The following is a 25609-nucleotide window of genomic DNA, read 5'->3' as shown; positions in this document are numbered from 1 at the left end:
CTCCTTATACGAAAATTAATTCAAGATGGATTAGAGACTTAAATGTTAGACCTAATACCATAAAAATCCTAGAGGAAAACCTAGGTAGTACCATTCAGGACATAGGCATGGGCAAAGACTTCATGTCTAAAACACCAAAAGCAACGGCAGCAAAAGCCAAAATTGACAAATGGGATCTCATTAAACTAAAGAGCTTCTGCACAGCAAAAGAAACTACCATCAGAGTGAACAGGCAACCTACAGAATGGGAGAAAATTTTTGCAATCTACTCATCTGACAAAGGGCTAATATCCAGAACCTACAAAGAACTCAAACAAATTTACAAGAAAAAAACAAACAACTCCATTAAAAAGTGGGCAAAGGATATGAACAGACATTTCTCAAAAGAAGACATTCATACAGCCAACAGACACATGAAAAAATGCTCATCATCACTGGCCATCAGAGAAATGCAAATCAAAACCACAATGAGATACCATCTCACACCAGTTAGAATGGCAATCATTAAAAAGTCAGGAAACAACAGGTGCTGGAGAGGATGTGGAGAAATAGGAACACTTTTACACTGTTGGTGGGATTGTAAACTAGTTCAACCATTATGGAAAACAGTATGGCGATTCCTCAAGGATCTAGAACTAGATGTACCGTATGACCCAGCCATCCCATTACTGGGTATATACCCAAAGGATTATAAATTATGCTGCTATAAAGACACATGCACACGTATGTTTATTGCAGCACTATTCACAATAGCAAAGACTTGGAATCAACCCAAATGTCCATCAGTGACAGACTGGATTAAGAAAATGTGGCACATATACACCATGGAATACTATGCAGCCATAAAAAAGGATGAGTTTGTGTCCTTTGTAGGGACATGGATGCAGCTGGAAACCATCATTCTTAGCACTATCACAGGAACAGAAAACCAAACACCGCATGTTCTCACTCATAGGTGGGAACTGAACAATGAGATCACTTGGACTCAGGGAGGGGAACATCACACACCGGGGCCTATCATGGGGAGGGGGGAGGCGGGAGGGATTGCATTGGGAGTTATACCTGATGTAAATGACGAGTTGATGGGTGCAGCACACCAACATGGCACAAGTATACATATGTAACAAACCTGCACGTTGTGCACATGTACCCTACAACTTAAAGTATAATAATAATAAATAAATTTTAAAAAAAAAGTATAATTAAAAAAAAAAAATTCCCTTCCTTGGATGAAATCATATGAATTTGGATGTTGTCTTCTCCACTCAGCTATCTTTCAGTTATCTTTGTCCCCAGGTTCCAGCAACTCCCTCTTCTCACTCCTTCAGAACTATGGATGGTTAAGGACCCACTCTTACTAGCCCTGGGGGCCTACACCACCCTCCTGGTTTCTCTACATCCTGCTACTCTTTTCTAAAGGCTCCGTTTATTAAACCCTCCGCAAATTTCTTAATTCCAGGGTGCCAGCGGTCTCTCCCTGGGACCCTCTCTGCTACAAATTCCAAACAGCTCTCATGTTTCCATCACACTGGAATTCCCAATCCATGTGAGCAGTTCAGACTGATTCTTCACCCCGGTTCCCCAAAATCTTGCTCCTCCCACCAGCTTCCCTCTCCTGATGAAAGATAACTCCATACTTACAGTTACACACACCTCTTTCTCTCATACTTAGATCTGGGGCTATCAGCAAATCCTATCAGCTCTACTATCAGAATTCACCCAGAAGCAGATCATTCATTGGGTGACATCTCCTACCACCCTGGTCCAGCCCCGCTGTATCTCCCATGGTTGCAGCAGCCTCCTTCCTGGGCTCCCGGATTCTACCCTTGCCCCTCTGTAGTAGTCTCCCCTCAGCAGCCAGAGGGATCCTTTAAAACCTAAGTCAAGTCACGTCACCTCTTTGTGCAAGAACCTCCAATGGCTATGAAAGCCAAAATCCTCACAAAAGCCTAGGAAGTCCTACCTGATCTTCCTCGTCCCCTCCTTCAAGACCGTTCCTCCCACCACTGTGACGCTGCCCGCTCCTCTTCAGCTTCGCTGGCCTCCTGGCTGGTCTTCGTGTCCAAGTAAAGTCTTGTGCACAGGCTAGGCCCTACACCGGGCGGAGAGGTGACGTTCTCTCCCATCATTCTGGTCTCTGCTCCGAAATCAACTTGTCCCAGAGGCCTTCCCTGACCACCCACTCTAACATAGCACAACCCTGACATTTTCTGTACCCCTTGCTCTGACTGAGTCTCCTCCATAGCACTTATCACGACTTGATGCATTTTACTTGTTTTCCCCCATCCCCATAAGCTGTTTTGTTCTCTGTTTTATTTCCAGTATCTGCAATGTGCCATGCACTTTGTAGGTGCTCAATACATGTCTGTTGAATGAATATATACCTTTAAGAAATGACCAGGCCAGGTGTGGTCACTCACAGCTGTAATCCCAGCACTTTGGGAGGCTGAGGGGGGTGGATCTCTTGAGCCCAGGAGTTCAAGACCTGCTTGGGCAACATAGTGAGACCCCCATCTCTACAAAAAATTGAAAAATATTATCTAGGCATGGTGGCGTGCACCTGTGGTCCCAGCTACTTTGAAGGTTGAGGTGGGAGGATCACTTAAGCCCAGGAGGTCAAGGGTGTAGTGAGCTGTGATTGCACCACTGCACTCCTGCCCAGGCGGCAGAACAACACTCTGACACACACACACACACACACACACACACACACACAGAGAGAGAGAGAGAGAGAGAGAGAGAGACCATAATGGGGAACACAGAGCTGGCTCATAAACAGCTGCCTCATTCTTGTTCACAGCACATAGTATTCCACGGCATTTTTTAGATTAATTTCCTATGATGGACATCTAGGTGGGTTCTGACCTTCAGTATTTCAAACCATGCAGCTGAAACCATGTGCTGCTAACATAGCACAAGCATTTATCCTTGTATTTCTCAGTAGGATAAATCCCTAGACGTGCGATTGTTAGGTCAAAAGGTATGCTCATTTAAAATTCTGATCATATTTCCAAGTTGTTCTCCAGACTGGCAGACCCAGCCAGTTCTCTCTCCCTGACAACAGTGGATAAACACTGCTGTTTCCCCATCTGCTCCGACACCATGCAGTATCAGACTTTTTGATCTTGGTCAATAGGGATCGGTATTTCTGTGTTCAGTCGGCATTTCTCTAATATGGTAGTGAAGCCTAGTTTCCTTTGGAACTTTTCCAGGGATCACACCGGCCAAGGCCTGAGTGGAGGCGCCTGGGACCCTGCCGAGCTAGCCGGCCCCTCAACCCTGGCCGCGGCCACGACTCCGAGCGCTGCTCCTTCTTTTTCTGTGCTTTCCTTTCTCCCCAACAAGCTTCTGATTCTTGGAACCAGGCTTGGTGACCTCACGCGAGTGACTTCATATCCGGGACTTTCTGGGAATTCTCAGCAGCACTTTTTCGTAAGAAACGTAACGCGGCGGGGGGGGGGGGAGTGGGCGGGGAGGGGGGGAGGGGGGAGGGGGTGGTGGGCGGAGCTTTTGAGGAAGAAGGGAGAGAACAGCTCAGGGCCCGCTTCCTTCTTCCGATTAGGTCGGGTGGAGCCGGCAGGCGGGCGGGCCAGCTGCAGCCAGCGAAATCCGAGTACCGCCCCCTTGGCCCGCAGCAGGGCACCCGCGCGCCTGCCTTCCGGGACGCAGGTGGGGGTTGGGGCACGGACCTCAGTCCTCATAGCGCCTGATTTGGGACCAGGGAGTGGTTCCTGAGGGTTCCCGAGCAGAGCCTCTGCTAGAGTTTTCTTCGGAAGTTAGCTGGGCATCTAACTAGGCAGCTCTGCCACAGGTTGCGGGGAGGGACAGCATAACCAAAACCAGAGCCCCATGATGATTTTTGTGGACCCTAAGTACTTTTGCCTTAATGGGCTCCTTTTCCATAAAAAAAAATTTTAAAGTATATTTTACGACTGTGGTGGTATAAAGCCGAATAGGTTAATGTTATATATTCAAACAATGTCCTCGGCCTGAAAGTTTGTTTTTCCCTTCTGATAGTAAAATCAGTTAAAACATTGTCATGAGTTTCTAAAAGTATTGTGGACCCTAGGCACTGTTGCCCCCTGTGCCGGATGGGTGAGTTGGCCCTGGGTAAAAGCAGGGCGATGTGACACAGCCTGGAAAGAACATGAACGGATCTAGAAGATAGAATTCTCCCCTCCCGGAGGAGGCCATAAACACAGTAACAGCTGCACAGGAAGGGCCTTGAATGACCTAAGAAGCGTGGATTTTAAGGTGACAGAGGTGGTGAGAAGCTGCTGCAAGGCTGGACTGGAGGACTGATGGTTTGGGGGTGGCACTGGTGGTGGGAAGAGAAATGAGGCGGCTGTTGCTGCGGTACAGTTGGATGTTGGAGCTCACAGATCAATGTAGAAATGAAGCAGGGGGCAAGGGGAAGACGTACTTGGGAAGCCAAAGCCCACTGATATGAGGCGGTAATGCAGGGAGAAGCCTGGGCTATCTTCTCTGGCTTCGGTGAATGGCAGATGCTGCTAGCCCTCTTGGAAAACAGGAAGACAGGAGGAGAACCTGTATGTGCTCCAGGACTTTGGGAAGATCAAATGGAAGGTCTTTCACAAATAACAAAGCAAGGAGACTTCCAGTAACTTCACAGGCTTGTGGGCAGCTTCAGGGCCACCTCTTGCCCAGATCCTGCGATTGTTCTTAACAGGCATTCTAACCCCACCCCTGCTGCCTGAGCTGCCTCCCCAAAGCTCCATTCTTGTTGGGCCACTTTCCTGCTCCCTATGGCCTGGAGGACAAAACCACCTCACTTGGACATTTCCAGGATAAAGAATGGGGAAAAGCAGACTAAGTTTTCAATACCCTTTCAGTAGAAAACTGTCCCAGAAACTCATTGGCTACCTACTTCTTAATCCCCAATAACTGTTTTTATGTGCACATCTCCACCCCCATAATAGTCTTGACTCCCACCCTCAAATATGAACACTGGGCTTTCTCCAGAGCAGATCAGGCCAAAATCAAGGGCTGGGACAGGAAATACACTTGCAGGGAGAAGAGCTGGGCTTGAATGACTTCTTGAAAGATAATCCTTCATGTATTCACTCTAAAACATGAATTTAGCACTTACTATGTGTTCTGGCAGCATTCTAGTACTGGGGATGCAATAAAAATCAAATGAGACGTGGTTCTTCATGGAAATGCTACTTCAGTGGGGGGAAGACTGACTGTGGAGATGTCACTTTCCAAAAACATATGCATGTTCTAGAATTTTGCCTCTCGCCTACCAAAAGGTGATGTCTAATACCCCCTTCCTTTCAATCTGGGCAGACTTGTGACTCACTTGTAACCAACGGGATGTACAGATGTGATTTTTCATGACTTCTGAGACTAGGTCATAAGAGGCGATACAGCTTCTGCCTTGTTAGATGGGACATGTCTTTGGAGCCCTGAACTACAACTTAGGAAGTTCGACAACCCAGAGATTGCCATATTGTGGGGAAGCCCAGGCCACATGGAGAGGCCACACGTGTGTGTTCTGGCTGACATCCCTGCTGACGTCCCAAACATTGTGGCACAGAAACAAGCCATGCCAACTGTGCTCTGTCCCAAATTCCTGTTTGGGGTGGTTTGCTATGCAGAAATAATACCTAGAACACTAAGAAACAAGGGAATAAGTGAGCAAGATAATTTCATATTGTGAGAGGAAAATATGGGAAAACATAAAGCAGCGTGAAAACAAGGGCCTCTTTAGATGGGGGAAGCGGGGAGGACTGATCAAGAAAGGCCTTTCTGGAGAGACATTGGAACTGAGACCTGAGTGAGAAGGAGCTCAACCACTAACCATCTGGGAGAAGAGACTTTCAGCCAGAGGGTTCATTAAGTACAAAGGTCCGGAGGCAGGAATCAGCTTGGTATGTTCTGAGAAGGGCAAGAAAGACAGTGTGACTAGGGTGATGTGGGTGAGGAGGAGAGTGGGGCCAACGAAGTTGGAGAGGAAGGCAGAGAGGCAAGTCATTCTGGTCCTACAGGTCACTGAGAGGAGTTTGGGTTTAAGACTGAGTGAGCTGGGGAGCCGGTGGAGGGTCTTATGCAGGAGTGCCTGGATCTGGTAAACTCTTATTAATAAGAGTTCCAGCTGCCTGGTGGAGGACAGAGTGTAAGGACACACAGGGCAAAGGGAGGAGGATCATTGGGGAGGCTGTGGCAGTGCCTCATCCCCCAGGGAAGGGAGGACGCAGGGTGGCTTGAGACATGGTGATGGCGGTGAAGATGGGGACTGGTGGACAAATTCCGGACACAGAGGCAATGACGGAGAGTACCAGCGAGGGAGGAGGCGCCCAGTCCTGCAGGTCCCGAGCAGGATCCAGACATGGGTGAGGACGGGAACCCGCTCTCCGTCTGGAGTCCGAAGGGAGCCTCAGCGAGAGGGCTGGCCAGGATGGCGCGTCCTGGCGTCCGTCGTCTGCAGTGCAGAGCCAGGCCCTGGCTGCGCTCCTGCCGGACGTCTCCCAGCAACAGCCGCCGCCGCCCGAGCGTTCTGAACTCGGCGGCCCCTTAGCTCTCATCGTCGCCTCGGCGACGGCCGGTGGGAACACGCCCTGCGGGCTCCGGGGGCGGGGTCTTGGCGCCACACGCTCCGCCTCCTGCGGGCTCCGGGGGCGGGGTCTTGGCGCCACACGCTCCGCCTCCTGCGGGCTCCGGGGGCGGGGTCTTGGCGCCACACGCTCCGCCTCCCGCAGGCTCCGGGGGCGGGGTCTTGGCGCCACGCGCTCCGCCTCCTGCGGGCTCCGGGGGCGGGGTCTTGGCGCCACACGCTCCGCCTCCCGCGGGGTGCGCCTTCAGCCCCGCCCGCCCCTCCCTTCCTCGGCGGCACGCGTGGCCGCAGGTGTGCAGGGCGCCCGGGGCGGCCTCGCGGAAAAGCCGCTTCTCTCTGTGCACTCGCCGCCGGCGCGCACCACCGGCCCAGCCACCTCTCCCCACTCTTCCCCTCAGGCCGCCATCTCCAACCAACTGGACTGAGTCTTCTGTCATTCGGGTCACCTCCGCTGAGACGCCTTCCCTGACCACCCAAGTTGAAGGAACTGCCAACATTTCCCTCTTGGACTTTGTGTTTTATTTCCTTCACAGTATTTCTCCCCTCTAAAATTATCTTGTCTGCTTCTACCTATATTGTCTTCCCTCTTGAAACCCAAGTTCCATAAGCTGAGGCAGAAATTCTGCCTTGTTCATCTCTGTCGTCAGCACCCTGAACAGAGCCTGGCATGAATGAGGTGCTCGATAAAAGTCACTTGGATGAATCGGCAGATTTCCTCAATCATTTCATTCATTTATGCATTCATTTATTTGACATTTATGGAGTGCCTTCTAGGCACTTGTAAAGAGGTACCAAGATGAACGAGACAGGGATTCCCCTGGAGGTAAGAAAGAAGATATGTATTTTTTTTTAATTACGATAATACTAAAAGTGAATGTCTTTGAGTTCCAGATGCCAGGCATAGCTTCAAGCTCTTTATACTTTCTAGCGTTCCATTATTGGAACGCTAAGCATGTGGGAGTTATTTATCCGACTGCTCAAGGTCATTGCCCATATAGGCTGCTGGGCCCTGTAATCAAGTGAGATCCCGCAGAAGGCAGGGGATCAACAAGATTTGTGTACCAGGCCCAAGCAGGTGGATTTGGTACCTTGATTATTCTCGACACAGCACAGTCTCCCACAGGGCACAGGCTCCTTCCAGATCAGAGCTGTGTTGTCCCAGGAGAACCCTACGCATATTGGCTGAGCAGGCAATGAGGGGCCTGTGAGGGTTGTGGAGGGTTAGGCCCTGGGTTAGGGGTAGGATAGGGCCTGTCTCTTCCATTGAAGCAAAGTGTGAGTAACTTTCCACATAAACTTGGTGTGAGGCAAACCTAGTTTCAAACACCTGGGTATCCAGGAAATCCAGGAACTAAATTTATTCCACCTCGGGGTCTTTGCAAGTGCTGTTCCCTCTACCTAGCATGCTTCCAACATAGTTGCTCTTTGTCATTTAGATCTCAGCTGAGGTGTTTTTTCCTTAGAGAGCCCTGCCTTGGCCACGCCGCAGTCTAAGGCAATCACCTGCCATTGTTGCATGACCACATTTTAAGACTTTTATCCCAAAATGGGAGAGTGGCCTAATCAGATGCATCACCCTATTCCTGATCTAATTTTTCTTATATATTTTCTCTGTCTCCTCATTCTAAAAAGTTCCCTGAAAGCGGGACCCCATTGGACCTCACCTCTGTATCCCCATTGCCTAGAACAGGCCTGGAACACAGAAGATGCTTAGTGATTTTTGAAAGACAACTTGAAAAGGGCCCTTCACCAAAACGTCCTGACTTTCTAGGCCAGGATCTGTGCATTCCATTTCCCAGGAACCCCTGCTTGGCACACGACACCTGGGCTGAACAGGCAGAAGTGACCCAGACATCTTGGGCAGAGGAATTCTCCTGGCATGAGTTCCTCCCGCTTCCCAGGCCTGAATGGCTGCTCTCCAACTCTGGGGCAGGATTCTAAGAACCCCTCCAGGATGGTGTTCAAGAACATCCAGGAGGGGAGGTCGAGATAGAGAGGGCAGCACTGTGTGTGTGTGTGTGTGTTTGTGTGTATGTGTGTGTGTGTGTGTGTGTAATGGGGATAGGGGCAAGGAGACTAGAAGTGTGGGCAGGGCATTTCTGGTTGCCAGCCAAGATGGAGGAGAAGGGGTGGCTTTTAGAGCCTTCCCACACTGCTGTTGCTAGGAAGACGAGGCACCTGGAGGTTGTGGCTGTTTTCTCCCCCTGCAGTGGGAACACAGACTGGAACAGATGTACACACAGTCAGACACGCACAGAATAGAGAATAAAACTTGGATTTATTCAGACCGTATGCTTCCCATTTGGGGTGCAGAGTGGGGGACAGTTGTGGGGACAGAGAAAGGCAGTGCATTTGGCTTCTAGGGATATGCTGATTGCTGACTCTTTGTGTGACCTTTGGGCCACCAGATGACCAGCTGAATGATGGAGATGGTGATGAAGGGGCTGGCGGCCAGGTCCTTCTGGAGACCTCACAGTGATTCCAAACAGAGACCAACGCTGTGTCCAGTTGGCTCTGTTCCTCTCCAGAGATTAAGGAGCAGATGGCTGGGAGCATTCAGACTAATAAAAAAAAAAATTAAAACTCTGGGTAGGGGGACACTCTGGGGGACTCCAACTCAGGCAGTGGTGTGCAGATTCACACATGTCCATGCATGGGCCAGGCCTGTGTGAGAAACATGTGTGTGTCTGTACATATTACATCCTCCACAAGGACGTAGCTGGGAGCCCCCGTCCTACCCACACGCCTATGCTACTCAGTGGGCCTCTTCCAGACCTTTCTTTTTCCATTTGGAAGAACTGGGCCTATTGAAAGAAGTGATGAAAGGGAAATGGCCCACAGTAATCCTCTGAAGATGCCCTTTCCTCTTGGTCCTTGCTCCAGTGTGCAGAAGGCAGGCACCCACCTCAGTCCTGGGGCAGTGGAGGCCAGGAACAGGTGGCAGGTGTGGTGGGAGGCGGTGGGCCTCACTGGGTAGCTGGCTGGGAGTAGCTGCAGGACACCTGCACCATCTCAGCTTCTGTCAGGTCACTGCTGAACCCAGCTGGGCTGTGCAGGAACTGCCTCAGCAAGGGGGAGGCGTGGAGCCCGAGGTGGGAGCCTGGGCTCCTGGGTGGCTCTGCCTGCTCGGTGACTGTGGTGGAAGACATGAGGACTGTGTTCCCAAACTGGTCCACCTCCTCATACTGCTCAGTCACGGTTCTCATGGCTCCATAGTGCTGTGAGCTCCCTGGCCCAGTCTGTAGCTCCAGAACACTCTTTTGCCGCCCTCTGGGCAGGGGACTTGCTGAGGGAGGGGCAGGCTCAGGTTGCACAGAGCACTGGGTGATGTCCTTCTTCCCAGCCTTGTCTTGGACACCTTTCTGGTGGAGCAGGGCCTGGCCTATGTCCTGAGCCGCTTGTGTGCTTTTCACTGAGATATCAGGGTTACCCTTAAAGCTAGAAGTCTCTAGAGGCTTCCTTGTGGCTGACTGGATGGAGATAAATGTTGGGGAGGAGGGCGAATCTCGACTGGAAGGTAAGACCCGAGGGAGGCACAAATCTTCTCTTGATGTCTCCTGCCTCCTGGTGGAAGGGGCAGTCGAGGCTGCGTGACCTCTGGCCTCTGTGTGATTTCTGATCTTGACTTGACTCTGGGCCTCAGTGTGGCATCCAACCTTGGTTTGGTTCTCAACTGCAGTCTGACCCCCGACCTCCTGGCCTGAGCCACTGGGCCTGGCACTACTGCTGACTGTGACACTGATCTTGTGGGCACTGTGGTCTTTTGGAGGTCCCTGGAAGTGGCCGCTGGCGCTGGCCTCAGGCTGGAGGCTAGACATGGAGCTGAGTACCTTGTGCACAGCCTCTTCAATGTCCAGCATCCTTGCCAAGGTCTGTTCCTTCAGTCGAGCGACCTCCGTGCTGACCCGTGTCAGTTCCCCAAATGCCTGCTCCACTGAGGCCTCAGGTTTTTGGTGGGCAGCGGGAGCCTGAGGAGCAGCCCCTCCCAGCTGGGGCACAGCCTCAAACAGCCTCCGCAGGGCCTGCACATCCACACTGCTTGCGGCCTCCTTCTCAAGGGCTTGCACCTGGTTCAGGAGGCCCTGGAGCTCTTTCTGGTTTCTTTGCAGACTCTCAGGGCTCTCAGGGGCCCCTTGGTGGGAACCTTCCATGGGCTGCTCTCCTGAGGTGCTGGGGCCCCACTGCTGTGAGGTGGGATCACGGTTGAGGGCATTGAGCTCGGGGGGTTCAGAGCTCTGGGCATTGCTGCCTGTAGCCTGATTGTTGGTGGGCCTGGGTGCCGTGGTGCTGAAGCCATGTTGGGGACTGGGCTGGCTATGTCCACTGGGGCATCTGGCCAGAGGTATGTGGCCCTGGCCTACAGTGGTGGGAACCTTGACTGGCTGAGGGATGGCTGCATCTGTCTCACCTCGTTGGTGTTCCCTTTGCCCCACCTCTGTGGAAAAGCTGGGAGATACAGGCAAGGGCTTGGGCAGCCTCTGAGGAGGGTGGCTCTGGGTTAGGTGTGCAGGTTTAGGGGGCAGCTGCGGCTTCTTCTTTGGGGGCATGGTGGGCTCCAGTTTTGAGGTCTTTGTCTGTGACCCTCCAGGGGTTTTCTGGCCAGCAGGGCTGCTGTGGGGGTGAAGAAGGGGGTCCTTCAGGGGCTCAGAGGCCTGCTGGATGGAGTCCTCATCACGGCGGGCTCCGGCTGGAAAGTCAGGTCCTGTCACAGCAGCTGGGAGAGTAGGAGGAGGAGGAACAAAGGCATTATGAGGGTGCGGGCTGGCACCTGCGGCTTGGGGCCCAGAGGCCAGATTGTGGCTGCCTAGAGGGGCAGTCTTCAGGGTGGTCTCTGCAGCTTGGAGGTCCCCTGGGCAGACTTCTGCCATCAACTTCCCTGGAGGCCCCCAGGCCATCTGTGCGCGGCCCCCAGGCTCCTCCCGCCCTGGCCCAGTACTCTGACCTGGGCCTCCCTGGAGTGGGCGGGGAGCCTGGACTGAGAGGGCAGTCTCCCTGCGCCTTGACTGGGGTTCCCTCTCAGAAGGCTGGACAGCCCCTGGTGGGTCAGAGGTCCTCACGGGGTGAGCGGTGTAGATGCCGTCCTGAGTTGTCACCCACCCCCCAGGCAGCCCTCTGGGCAGTGCTTGCTCTTCCCCACTGACCTTTCTGGGGGCTGCTGGGATCCGGGGATCAGTTCCACCCCCAGGCCTGATGTTGCTTTGGGTAGCCCCAGCTTTCCGAAGACCGTCCTGGATGGGGTTGGAAGTGGCTGCGGGGGTGGGGCCCTGCTTGTGCTTATTCAGAACTTGCTGGTGCAGGCTCTGGGCTTCAGCTGTTGCCATACGCAGACTCTGCATGGCGGCCAGGAGGTCTGGGGCCCCAGGCCCCGGAGAGGTAGTAGTGGCTCCTTCTGACTTTCCCAAGACTGCCATCCCTTTCTGTCCAGAGTGACTGTCTTCCTGCTTTTCTGTGTTTTGCAACTGGGCTGGTGCTGCAGCTTCCCCAGCCAGAGGGACTGCCTTTCCAATGGACTGAGGAGGGCAAGGGATAGCTTGCCCTGAGGCTCTCAGATGCCCCATCCCCATGCTGGGGTCCAGTGGGGGAACATGGATGATGCTCTCAGCTGGGGGCAGGCTCTGGCCCCCCTCGCTGGCTGGCACTGGACTCGGGTCAGCCGGGGGCTCCCACCGCAGACTGTGCAGGCCACTCAGGTCTCCTTTGTCTATGCAGCTGGCCAACAGCTGCACGCTGCTCCTCTTGGAGGCCTTGCTAGTTAGCCGAGGCTGCAGAGAATAGGCAGTCAGTGCAACCAGGCCCTGCTCTGTCTCCTGCATCACCAGCCCAGTTCTTGCCACGGAGGCCCTGAGACCACAAGCCAGCAGCTGCTGGAGCTCAGGGTCCATGTCTTCAATACTCCCACTGCCGCCTGGAGCTGGCAGCCTCAGCGGCTTGAGTTGGAGCTGGCCAGTTGGCTCTTCCTGCACCAGCAGCCCCTGCTGGTCCACATCTGGCCGGCGCAGGACTTGGCGGATGATCCTGGGAAGTTCACCGGACACCAGCTCCTCCTTTCGTATATAGGGGTGTCCCTGCCCTGTGCCCGAGAGCACATACTTGGCAAGACAGAGCTCCCCTGGCCCTCGGGCCTCCATGAGGATGCCTCCATGGTGCAGGATGCCAGGTGTGGCATGCAGAGTCCGCAGGGTCCCCTCAGCTGCAGTCTCCTGGTTCTCTTGCATCCTGTTGCCTGAGGGGCTCATGGGCTGCTCTTCCAGGAGGTTGCCCCCTCGGATGCTCTCAGCTGCCAGGGAGTCCATGGGGCAATTCTCAAAAAGCCAAGTGAACTTGTGGACAGAACCCGCAGGGATGGACCCAGCGATTACCCGGGGCTGCTGTTCTTCCTTCTTGCCTGCCTCCAGGGCCTGGAAAACCTCCTTCTGACGAGACACCTGCCCTGAAGGGATCTCCACACGGCTGCAGTATCTCACAGGCCCTCTTCCGCAGGGACGACCTGAGGCCTGAAGAGGCTCGGTCTCAAAGACATGTCTGTCTGTCTGTCTTTCCCCAGCCGGGACCTGGCTAACCTGCAGGTGCTGCTCCCTGGAGCCCACTGGCCTGTCCACGGGTTGGGGCTTGAACATCCAGGTGCAGGACTGTGCCTCAGCCTTGGCTGTGGGATCTGTGACCTCTGACCCCTGCTTTTCGGCCAACTCACTCATTGGGCAAGTCTCGAACAACCACCGGATGGTCTGCACATCGCCTTTGGAGGGTGCCGCAGGCTGGGGGTCTCCCTGACTCTTCCCCTCTTCTTTCTGTCGTTCCTGCTGCTCCCGTTGGTGGATCATCTCCAGGGGCTGGGTCTCAAAAAGCCACCGAGCAGTGCCAACATCCCCAGCCACCACTTCCTGCCGGGTGATGCCCCGCACCACATCGATGGTACTGGGGCTTCGGCCGAGCTGGGCTAGGGGCTGTGTCTCAAACATCCACCTGTAGCCTTGGACATCACCTCCAACTATCTGCTCTCTGCTAACAGAGGTCAGGGCATGGAGGCGGCCCTTGCTGTCCTGCATGGCATACACTGGGGACCCTATGCCCTGGGCCTGCCCAGCAGAATCAGTTCCTTCTTCTCTGCTTGGACTCCCATGGGCCAGAACCTCACCCTGTCCAATGCTGTCCAAGGGAAGGGTCTCAAAAAGGTTCTTAAAAGTCTTCACGTCCCCCTTTAGCCCATCCCTCTGGGGGGCACTCTGAGAGAAGGGCAGTGCTGAGGAGTTGTCACTGGATAGATGCCCCTCACCGTCCTGGGGATCCACTCGCTGTAGGTGACCCACTTGGACCTTGTCTCTGAAAGCATCCAGGGGCTTTGTTTCAAATAGCCACAGGGTGGAGCGGACATCACCAGGGACCACTTCCTCTTTGGGTGGGGCCTCTGCTCCAGCCTCCTCATCCCCCTTCAGAGTGTCCAGCGCTCGGGTCTCAAACAGATGCCGCTGCTGCTGAACATCTGGACCAGGTGGGATAAGGTCTGGGGATGGCTGAAAGTCCTTCTCATCTACTAAGATCTCCCGGATGGCATCCAGGGGCTGTGTCTCAAAGATCCAGCGAGTTGCACTGACATCGGGCCGGGACCCCTCCTCCAGGGAAATCCCCCGGATCACCCGCACCTGGCTGGGGTCCTGGTTGATGGCGTCCAGAGGCCGGGTCTCAAAGAGCCAGCGGGCAGACCTCACCGCGTTGCTTTGGATCTCCTCCCGGCACGCGGCCTTGACCTCATGGATGGCACCCTCTGCATCCTGGATGGCGCACAGGGGCTCCGTTTGGAAGAGCTTCACTGTCTTTTTCACATCACCCTTCAGCTCCTGGATCTCTGAGCGCAGTTCCAAGGGGCTCTGCTCCTGCAGGGAGGGGCGGGAGCCCAGGCGGTCCAGCGGCCGTGTCTCAAAGAGCATCCTGGTACCCTGCACATCTCCGCTGGCTGCAGGCTCCCTCACAGTGGCCTCCAGTTCCTTGGCCTGCCCTGTCAGCTCATCCAGTGGCTTTGTCTCAAATAGCCAGCGGGCTGCACGAACGTCCCCTCCACTTGGCTGGGGCCTGGTTGGCTCCTGGTCTGTGCTATTGGCAAAGGAGCCTTCCTCAAACTTGCGGGAGGTGGCCTGGACGTCACCACCCGGCACAGGCTCCTTGGCAGCTGGCCTCTCGTGATCTCCAATGGCATCCAGTCGCCAGTTCTCAAAGATCCATCGCATGCACTGAACGTCACCCTCAGTGGGTTCCTCAGAGCCCAGGACCTCGGCCAGATCCTCGGCCACAGCCTCGGCCAGATTCTTGCGGAGCTCAGGGTGGATGTGCCTGTAGAGGCGGCGGAGTTCACTAGCTTGCCGCTGCTGGTGGAACTTGGAGAAGGACTCCTTGGGTGGTGGCAGTGGCAGGTCATCCAGGGCTGGGGGTGGAGGGAGGGGCAGGTCCTCTGCAGTTGCCATCCTCATGGTTGGTGTGGGGGCCACCTGTGTCTGGGCGTCGGCCATCCTTCTGAGAAGAAGGGGCAGAGATGAGGATGGGATGGGGGGCCTTAGATTTAGATGTTCAGCAGGGTAGAGGCTGGATGCTGGGAGAAATGGCAGTAAACAGGGCTCAGGGTCAGAGTAGCTCTGGGTGACTTACACTTAGAGACTCCTTGCCTCTCTTTATGTGCCTGGCCTGGGTTTCACTTTGCTGCCTGTTGTGGGCAACAGGTCTTGAACTTAGGACATATGGACCCATTAATCACAGTGGGTTCCTGTTTTCCCTACATCTCCTGGGTTGCTACGGAGCAACCATGGGACAACTGGACATGACACTCTTTCCTTTAGCTCCATAAGGGATGCCTAACTGGACATGCCCCATCCTCGCCTTCCTTTGTTAAAAATCAGTGTTGCCCTAGAAGACTCCCAGGAGAGTGGCCGGGGGGAATCCTGACTTTTGGAGTCCCAGCCTTGAAGGGACAGGTCTCTAACCTGGTGACTGATTTCCCATGGAGACGAGATTCCTTTGCAGAACACCAGAGGGCAGACTTGCCATGTTGACCTGGAGTGCTGCCTAACTTTTATCTCTTAGCTGTCAACGCACTGCAACCTTTCCCAAGCCCAAGGAGGCAAGCAGAGGCCAACAGCCCATGCTAGGGTGGAAGCAGTTGAGGATCAGAGCTGGGAAGCTGCTCATCAGATATCTCGTGGTTAGGCCAGATCCAAATTCTGAATCTCTGGTCAGGGTTTTCTGCACTATACTCCAAGACTGAGAATGTCTGAGCTAGGGGGATCTCAAAGGTCTTTTAGCACAACCATTTATAAATAAAGACGGGGGAACTTAGGCCCAGAGTCAGATCTTGGTGAATAAGTGGAAGGCAGTGCTGGCTTGGGGTCCCTAGACTCCATTTAGGGCATGGGCCCAGGACATAAGAGGGTAGGAGGTGTAAAGCTTTTTTATTGGCCATAGGACCAATCTATTCCCCAGCAGGCACCCCTCGGAGGATGTGAGGGTGACACCTACCGGGGAGCGGACCATGGGACCAGGGTCCTTTCTGCAGAGACAGCTCTGCCCCTTGCCCCTGGAGACCGCTCTCTAAGCAAGCAAGCACAGCTTCAGGGGCTCGAACTCAGGGGGGCTTCAGGCTAAGCCCTACCCCTGCAGGCCTCATGGCCACCCCAGCTCAGCCTCTCCCTGGCTCCACCCCCACCCCTCAATGGCCTCCCACCCCTCAAGCCCTTCTCTGGTCTCTGTCCATGTATGTCTTATCTGTCTTGTGACAGGTGTACTAACAGTCCCCAGAGGCCAGTAGGGAAAGAATGGGAAGCATGTGCCCCCTCCCGCTGCTCCTGACCCACTGCTCTGCACCACACAGGGTGCTAAATATAGCTGAGGTTCTGGCCTCAGAACAGCAGCCCTGGGCTCAGAGGGAGGCTGAGGCCCAGCCAGTGGGGATCCTCAGTGCCCTTGGCTCACCTCCTCTCCTTCGTTACCCTGGGCTCCCCTATCCTGCCTTCTGGGCTGGTGTCAGGCCCCTGGGCTGCAGTCCAACCAGGTGCTAGAACCTGGACACCTTCCCTGGCCAAAGGAGTCTGCGCTGGAGGGAAGTACTGGCAGCAAGTGGGGCAGGACTTCCTCCCTATGGCTACCTCAGAAGGAGGAGAGAGGAAACCGAGACCTGCTGACCCCATGCCCACCCCGGCATGTCCACCAAAGACATCAGAACCTTTGGGGAGTGTGAGCTCTGAAACCTGTAACCTGAGTCTCATCAAAGCTCTGCGTGGTTTTCTTTCATTTCTGAGCTCCAACGAGGATCCCCTGCCCAAGGTAAACCTGTGCCTGTCTCCACCTCCACTCCATCCTGTCACCAGCAGGGTGACCTGAGCAGATGGCATGGGCAGACCATCAGCTTCACCCCACCCCCGCCCCCAGGAATTTCCAGAATCTCTGCTAAGGCCACAGACAGTTACTATCATGGAGTCCAGGGATGTCAGGCCTAAGGACCCTCAGAGATCACTCAATCTAAACCCCTTATTGTTCAAATAGGGAAACAGAGGGCCAAAGAGGGGAAAGGAGCTGTCCAAGGAGGCTCAGCAAGGCAGTAGCAAAGCCTGAAGCATGCCTCCTGACTCCTGGCCTTCCCACCACCATCCTTGCCTGGCTTGAGACTCCTGGGGCAAGTGTAGAGTCAGGACAGAATTCATAACTGGGACCAGACTTAGGTGGGGTGACCCCAAGAATTGTCCTAAACCTTGGTCTCCTAGGGCTGGGCCAGCCTCTCAGGATGGTCCCACTGCTGTCCTCAGGTTACCTCCTCCTTGGCCCAGCTGGCTCCATATGTCTTTACATCTGGGCAAATTCAGATCCGGTCTCCCTCCCCTGAGCGCCCCAGATCTGCCCTGAGGGCTTTCCCACTGGGCAAGACCATGGGCAGAGTCCAAATTCCACCCCAGGTTTTAGGCTACGATACGTAGGGAGCTGGGCTCTGGCCAGCCCCTGGGAGCTATCCCTGGGCCAGATATGCCGAGAGTGTCATCCACAGCAACTAGGCATGGGGCTTGTTCTAGCAATGCACACTCAGGCCCACCTACAGCCCCTGCTCCTGCCTCTCTTCTGTTCCTCCTTCCTCCAGACCCTGGGCCTGCCTGAGGCTTCCCTGGGAGGAAGCCCCGAAGCCTGAGGCATTTCATACCTGTATTTTAAAAATCACAACTCCAGGCCTTTCTGGATCATGCCAGCCTGGCAGGAGCCTATCCTTTCTGCTAGCTTCAGGCCTGTGGCAGCCACTCTGAGAGCTCCCATGGGGCTCACACTGTCTTTACCTCCTTTGTGGGTTCTTTATATCTGAGATTTCCACTCACCTCCTCCCATGCATGCCCCTCAATCTCCTTCCCCCACTCAGAGCCAGCCCTAATACGTCCATTCCAGGAGGGCAGGGGATCCCAGCTGTGAACGCCAGCCCTGCCGTGGAAGGACAGAGACGTAGGTTACTCACCGAGCGTCTCTCTTGGCTGATGGGGTGTTTGGGGTCTGTAGCAGCTGTGGTCTCAGGGTTCGTCGTTCCTCTCGAGGTTCTTGTTCAAATTGGTTCTGTTCTGCTGGCTCCAACAGACACCTGCTTGCTGCCCTGGCTCCAGGTCTCTGTCCCCTGCCAGCCCCAGCAGCTGCCTTTATCTTGCTGGCTAGTGGGTGGGCCGTGGTGGGGGCGGGCGGGAGAGGCTATGTTCAGAGTATTAAGTGGTTTGGTTATTTTTAGGTCTTGTGGAAGTCACTCTTCCATCCTGGGGAATCAATTACATGTCCTTTGGGCTGGGGAGGGGAAACAGAGGGGGAGAAGCTTCATTCATCCAAAGTCTGATCTGGGGATTGGGGTCAGTGACTCAGCTGGGTTGTGGGGTTGGGGGTGTCCCAGGCTATTTTGAGAGAGTGAATAAGAAGGGGCATCTGACACCTTGGACAGCTTGCCCCCGTCTTGTGAGCCCCCATCACTCTACTCTGGTCCTGCCTCTGACTCTTCCTGACGTGTCTCCACCCACTGTGCCAGGAGACTGGAGGTCTCCTGAGGGCAGGCTGGGCCTCTCCTCCTCTGTTCTGAGCCTGAATACCTCTGAGTGTGAAGCTCAGCTCTTTTTCTTCCCCATTCCCTTCTGCACTAAAGAGTTCCTTCTTTCTTATCCATTTCTCCCCATGCCCCACAGCACAGGTCAACATGGCCCTGATAAAGCTGGATTTGGGGGGAAGACATCTGAATGACGAGGCACAGCTCTTCACTGGGCCGAGATTGGCCAGGTCCAGCTCCTCCTTTGCGCCACCACACCCGGTTAATTTTTGTATTTTTAGTAGAGATGGGGTTTCACCATGTTGGCCAGGCTGGTCTTGAACTCCCGACCTCAGGTGATCTGCCTGCCTCGGCCTCCCAATGAATGAATTCCACAGCAGGACTCCGTGGTTTTCATCCCAGATTATCTGAGTCCTTTCTCTCTTCTCGACTCTTCCCTCTGACTCAGGGCCCAGGCTTTCTGGGAACGGAGGGGAGGGGAAGGGCGGCATGCAGGGAGCTGACCGTGGGGTTATTTCTGACCCTGGAGTCATCAGCTTCCCAGTCACAGATGGAGTGGCAGCGGGGAGGGGGGTCACACCTGCCTCCTCCTTTGCTTACCAGGGTCTGAGGGGCCCAGCAGGCCCAAGAGATCCTGGCAGTCAGACCAGTGTGGTGAAGGATATCAGGGGACCATCCACAGAAAACTTGAAAGAGGTGTTTCGTCCTAGGTGGGCCTGGCCCGGGCTCCATGCCTGTGGGTATGCAGGTGCATTCTGTGGCCTGGCACATGAGGTCTTCCTTCTGACTCCCCAAATGCCCTCTGGGACCAGGGGATGATGCCAGACATTGCTCACTTTTTCCATGTAGTCAACGTCCGTCCTGCAGTGGCAGCTGGGACGGGGGTGAGGACATCTGGGAACCCGTCTTCCTGGTCTCCCTCCCTCTTGTCTCTTCCCCTGCTCTTTTCTAGCCCTCTACCTGTCCCGCAGGCTCCTGGCTCTCTCCAGGAAGGGCAGGGAGACCAATGTACCAGTGTTTCAGGGAAGGGGCAGCCTTAGGTCTCTCGGAATTTCTCCCAGGAGGAGCTTTCTCCCTGTGGATGCTGAAAGTTCCTACTTTCTAGGTTAGTTTTGAGAATTGAAGGAATTATTATATGAAAAGAGTGCCTCCAGCCAGGCACGGTGGCTCACACCTGTAATCGCAGCACACTTTGGCAGGCTGAGGCTGGTGGATCACTTGAGGTCAGGAGTTCGAGACCAGCCTGACCAACATGGTGAAACCCTGTCTCTACTAAAAATATACAAAATTAGCTGGGCATGGTGGCACACGCCTGTAATCCCAACTACTTGGGAGGCTGAGGCAGGGAAATTGAACCTGGGAGGCAGAAGATGCAGTGAGCTGGGATCGCACTCCTGTACTCCAGCCTGGGTGATAGAGCGAGACTCTGTCTCAAAAAAAAAAAAAAAAAAAAAAAAAAGTGCTTGAGAGCACTTAGCACATAGCCTACGCTTTAGAAGAGCCAGCTATTATACTGTATATAATACAAAAAAGAAAAGCCCCTAGGTGGACCTAACTTTTGTATTCACCTCCTGTGATAACCATGGGAGAAATTCTTCAGGCCTCAGTATTAGGAAAGAGGCTCTTCCTAAGCACTTGGTTTCTTTGTATCTAGTACAGCTGTGCTGTCCAATACAGTCGCCACTAGCCAAATGAGGCTATTTAAATTTAAATACATTAAAATGAAATAAAATAAAACTCAGTTATTTCACTACACTAGCCATATTTGAAGTGCTCCATAGAGACAAGTGGCTAGCAACTATTATATTGATTTTGTTTGTTTGTTTGTTTTTGAGATGGAGTTTCGCTCTGTTGCCCAGGCTGGAGTGCAGTGGCGCGATCTTGGCTCACTGCACCTTCTGCCTCCCGGGTTCAAGTGATTCTCCTGCCTTCGCCACCCGAGTAGCTGGGATTACAGGTGTGTGCCACTGTGCCCAGCTAATTTTTGTATTTTTAGCAGAGTTGGGGTTTCATCATGTTGCCCACGCTGGTCTCAGACTCCTGATCTCAGCTGTTCCGCCTGCCTCGGCCTCCCAAAGTGCTGGGATTACAGGCATGAGCCACCGTGCCCGACCTGAAACTATTATATTGAATAGTGCAGAATGTTTCCATTATTGCAGAAAGTTCTACCAGATAGTGCTGTTATAGATGTTAAAATAAATAAGTAAATAATTTTTTTCTGGAAGGAGAATTGTCAATAAAATAAACAATTTTTATAACATATGGTGTTTCTCCTTGCCTTGGCTGCTAGGAAACTCAGAGCTAAATTTTTAAACTAGCAAGTAGACTTTATGGTCCAAATTCTCTGTAATGAGGGTGATCAACTTTTTGTTGTCTGTCTCTGAGGAGTTTTGCAAGACAAGGGACTTTCAGTTTTAAAACTGGAAGAGTTCTAACAAAGCCAGGACAAGCTAGTCACTCTATGTGTAATGATCTAATGATATAACATCATCATGGTATTAATTATGATGCTGTCAAGGTAGTAAACTAGGCATTATTTACTGGAGTATCTTTAGTGGCATTAAGAAGGTAAAGAGAGGCATAATAAATTTTTTAAGAGTTTATGTGTGCAAACAACAATTTTTGAACCAGGCAGTCCCAAACCAGAAGTGGCTTGGGAGCTCTACTGAGGGAACACATGTGGGAGCTTTTTATAAGACAGATACAGAAATAAAGCAAAGATAATATTTGATTGGTTACTGTTATACAGTTGTCTTATTTGGTCTATCCCATTGGAAAGTCCCTGGTTATATAATTATTTGTGCTAGCTGCTTCTCATTAGTTGCACTTAAGTTTTCTTTTTCTTTAATAGAAGCATTTACAAGAAATAGCTCAAGGGCTGGCATGGTGACTCACACCTGTTATCTGAGCACTTTGGGAGGCTGAGGTGGGAGGATCACTTGAGCCCAGGAGCTGGAGACCAAGCTTGGGCAACATAGCAAGACCTCGTCTCTACAAAAAATAAAAGAAAATATTAGCTAAGTGTGGTGGCGTGCACTTGTTGTCCCAGTTACTAGGGAGTCTGAAGTGGAAGAATCGCTTAAGCCAGAGAGGTGGAGGCTGCAGTGAGCCGTGTGCCACTGCATTCCAGGCTAGGTGGCAAAGTGAGATCCTGTCTCAAAAAAAAAAAAAAAAAAAAAAAAAAAAAAGAAAGAAAAGAAAAAAGAAAAGAAGGAAGGAAGGAAGGAAGGAAGGGCTCCAGTTTTGCGTTATGTCTGCAAATCAAGCAAGGTTAAGGTCCCTTACGAGACCTAACTTGTTTTGCCTGCTCAGGGATACTTCAGGTCTGAGCTCCGTTTTAACTTACTTTAACAGTGGAGATACTGTGCCTCTATTTCTTTAAGCTCTCTCAAATCATTTTGGGAATGAGGCTGGAAATGAATAAATATACTGAGGTTGAACAGCTGATCTTTGTCAACAGGCAGAGAGGTGCTTGCAGCGGGTGTGTGAGGGAAGGGTGGTTCCCTTCCAGCTATCGCAATCCTCTCTTTCAGAGCCTACTGGTTCTTAGGGTCCAAGGCATCGTCTCCTACCAGCCCCTCCCTCCAAGTGGGGTCCATCGAAGTTGGGTTTGGGCAGAAATTCACACATAAATTATGAAGGAGCTGATAAGTAGCTGGCAGTTGACTCACTTCAAGTTTCAGGAGAGATGGGATTCAAGAATGATAGGAGCCAGACTGCTTGAGGCTGAATCTTACCCGTGACACTTAATAGCTGTGCAACTCCTGGCTACCCTGGCAGTGGCTGGCAGTCCTGGCTTCCTGCTGGCTGGGAAGCAGGCACTGGTGCCAGGGGGACAGCTTGGGCAGCCAGGCTGGCTCTGTTCCAAGCCTGCAGGGGAGGGGTCTGCTCAGCCTCTTGATACCAGAGAAGAATCATCTGAAGCCAGAGAAGGGACTTTTTTGCTCTGGGGTCAGCAGAGTTGAGGGAAGAGTCTCCACCCTCCTGCCATGGCAATATCATGGCTACCGTGTGAGAGGAAACAGAGCATGGTGTTGGAGAGAGTGGGAGCAGTGGGAGCTGGCATCAGATGGCCTCAGATCAAATTGCCAGTCTGTCTCTTACTATTTATTTGACCTCTGAGAGTCTTTCAGCTCTCTGTACCTTAATGTCTGTATTTAGGTTCTTCCAAGAGCGGAATCTGAGACAAGCATTTGAGTGCAAGTGATTTAACTGGGAGAGGATCCCAGGAATGTAGTGAGGGTAGAGAAGTGAGTAAGGGAAGGGATGAAAGCGGGTTGCCTCTGTAAACAAGTGGGGCTTAATCTCCTAATTTCCTTTTCAGGTAGTTCATCGTTAGCGTATAGAAACACAACTGATTTTCATATGTTGATTTTGTATCCCACGACTTTACTGAGTTTTTATCATTAGTTCTAACAGTTTTTAAAATGGAGTCTTTAAGAGTTTTCCATATATAAGAATCTGCAAATAAGGACAGTTTTATTTTTCTGATTTGATTAACTTTTATTCTTTTTCTTGCCTAATTGTTCTGGCTAGGACTTCGGTACTATGTCTACTCAATATAGAAGTGGTGAGAGGGAGCGTACCTGCCTTGTTACTGAATTTAGAGGAAAAGTTTTCAGTTTTTCACTTATGAGTATGAAGTTAGCTGTGGGCTTTTCATATACAGCTATTAGTATGTTGATGTTCCTTCCTTCTATTCCTAGTTAGGATGTACCTTCCTTCTATTCCTAGTTTATTGATAGCTTAAGCAGTCAAATTTTGTCAAATGCCTTTTCTTTTCTTCCTCTTTTCTTTTCTTTTTCTTTTATTGAGTCTCACTCTGTCACCCAGGCTGTGCAGTGGCATGATCTTGGCTCACTGCAGCCTCTGAGCCTCCACCTCCCAGGTTCAAGCGATTCTCCTGCCTCAGCCTCCCAAGTAGCTGGGATTACAGGTGCAGTCCACCATGCCTGGCTAAGTTTTCTATTTCTTTCAGTAGAGATGGGATTTCACCATGTTGGCCGGGCTGGTCTCAAACTCCTGGCCTCAAGTGATCCACCAGCCTCCCCCTCCCAAAGTGCTGGGATTACAGGGGTGAGCCACCGTGCCCGGCCGGAAGTGAATTTCTTTTCTTCATAAATGACCCAGTTTCAGTTATTCTGTTATAAGCAACAGAAAATGGACTAAGACAGTGGGGTATTGTCTACCAACCCTCACCTCCCATTGACTGGGTGCTGTTTCAGGAAGTGCTATCTATTTTCTCTTCCCCGTACTTCTTGCTTGCTCCTCAGGCAGAGAGAAGATGCAAGTATTTGAAGTAGGAAGCTCTTATAGGAACTACCTATGGAAGTTACAGGTGACCCCAAGTGGGGCAAGGTAGTATGGGGCATGGGCAGCATATGCTACGTTAGGTTCCCCTGTCTGTGAGATGAGGGTGATAATAACAGACCCATGTCATGGGGTTGCTTTGAAGATTTGGGCCAGTGCTATTGGGTAGAAAAATAATGCAATTTGTCTAAATAATATAAGCCAAATAGTGTGAGAGAGAGCCATGTAAGTTATTTAAAATTTTCTAGTAACCACATTTAAAAAAGTAAAAAAAAGAGATGAAATGAATTTTAATATTTTATTTGACCTAGATTTCCAAATTATCATTTGCACATAAATTAATGTAAAATTATTAATAAGATATTTTGAATTATCTTTGAAATCCAGTGTATATTTTACATTTATAGTATATCTTAATTCAGAAACTAAATTTTCATCAGAAACACTTTATCTGGCCAGGCATGGTGGTGCACGCTTATAATCCCAGCACTTTGTGAGGCCTAGGTTGGTGGATCTCTTGAGAACAGAGTTTGAGACCAGCCTGGACAATGTGGCAAAACTCTGTCTCTACAAAAATTAGCCAGGAGTGGTGGCACACACTTGTAATCACAGGTCCTTGGGAGGCTGAGGTGGGAGGATCACTTGAGCCTGGGAGGTCAAGGCTGTAGTGAGCCGAGATGGCACCACCGTACTCCAGTCTGGGTGACAGCGAGACCCTGTCTCAAACAACAATAACAACAATGAGAAAAACCACGTGATCTATATTTACTAAACTGTATTGCTGAAAAGTAGATTCTCAAGTTGTTCAAGCACACTTAAAATTTTCTAGTAACTTAATTACCAGTTTTAAAATTTGAGTGAATTAAATAAAACTAAAGAAGCCATTTGTGCATGTTGCATTTTGTTACCCTTGTTATAATTCAAGTGCTCAGTAGCCACATGTGACGAGTGGCGACTATATTGGACAGCACAGATGTGGAGAGTTAATCCCAGTGAGGTGTTTAAGGCAGGTAGTCAGCTTGTATCAGCTCTGGCTGGCTCTGCACACTGGGAGAGGCCGAAAGGTGCTGGGGCAAGCGCTGGCCTGGAAGTCAGGAGTCCTCACTCCTAGCCCCACTACTGCCCTGACAGCCCCTCTTCATTTTCCTCATCTGTGAAATGTATAAGTTAACAGTCAATGGTATTTAAAGTCCTGTCCAAGTCAAAAATCTCAGTGACAGGGAAAGATTGAATCCAAATTCCTATTTTCCAATTGAAAAACCTAAGGCCCAGCAAAGGAAAGGGATTTATTTATGGTTAACAGCCACAGGGAAAGTAAAAGTACTAACATTTAGTTCACTTTCCTTGGCTTAGAACACCTTTCCCAGAGCTGCCAATGTTCAAATCCCCCACTCCTTTAATATCCAGTTCCAGTGCTCTGAGCTCCTTTTGTATGTGCTTGACCTCATGAAATCCTCACAGAAGCCCTATGAGAAAGTTATTTGTGTGCCCATTTTACAGGTGAGGAAACAAAGGCTCAGAGAAGTTACGTTGAAATGTTAAAGTGACACAATAAGTGAGAGGCACATCAAGGACTAGAACTCAGGTTTCCTGAGCCCTTGATCAGGATGGCACGTATACTTCTATAGCACCCAGGGATACGTTGTGAGGAGGGATGTAATGGGGGATGAGACAGGCCTAAGTCT

At 51.9% G+C, this 25609-nt stretch overlaps 1 protein-coding gene and 1 long non-coding RNA gene across 4 annotated transcripts in view; one reads left to right on the top strand and one right to left on the bottom strand.

The window, feature by feature from the left end:
- LOC140713458 (uncharacterized) overlaps positions 1-7415 on the top strand; it is a 32585-nt gene extending 25170 nt beyond the window's left edge. For both annotated transcript variants that reach the window (XR_012095531.1, XR_012095530.1), the window contains 2 exons: positions 3213-3432; positions 6976-7415. This is a non-coding gene — a long non-coding RNA (uncharacterized lncRNA). The remainder of the gene's footprint in view (positions 1-3212; positions 3433-6975) is intronic.
- A 276-nt stretch (positions 7416-7691) lies between these two features.
- XIRP1 (xin actin binding repeat containing 1) lies at positions 7692-18412 on the bottom strand. 2 transcript variants are annotated; one of them, XM_073023345.1, is made up of 3 exons: positions 18051-18412; positions 11719-15158; positions 7692-11291 (listed from the first exon to the last, which is right to left on the bottom strand). In XM_073023345.1, exons 2-3 carry the CDS (start codon positions 15076-15078, stop codon positions 11283-11285), a joined length of 3369 nt encoding a protein of 1122 aa, XP_072879446.1. In that variant the 5' UTR covers positions 15079-15158; positions 18051-18412; the 3' UTR covers positions 7692-11282. The 2 variants fall into 2 exon arrangements, with proteins under 2 accessions (XP_072879446.1, XP_007969908.3); XM_007971717.3 differs by having other exon boundaries at positions 7692-15158.
- Between the last annotated feature and the right edge of the window lie 7197 nt (positions 18413-25609).

Source organism: Chlorocebus sabaeus, chromosome 15 (genome assembly GCF_047675955.1).
Source record: "Chlorocebus sabaeus isolate Y175 chromosome 15, mChlSab1.0.hap1, whole genome shotgun sequence".
NCBI classification, from domain to species: Eukaryota; Metazoa; Chordata; class Mammalia; order Primates; family Cercopithecidae; genus Chlorocebus; species Chlorocebus sabaeus.
This window is presented reverse-complemented; position numbering and strand designations above follow the sequence as displayed.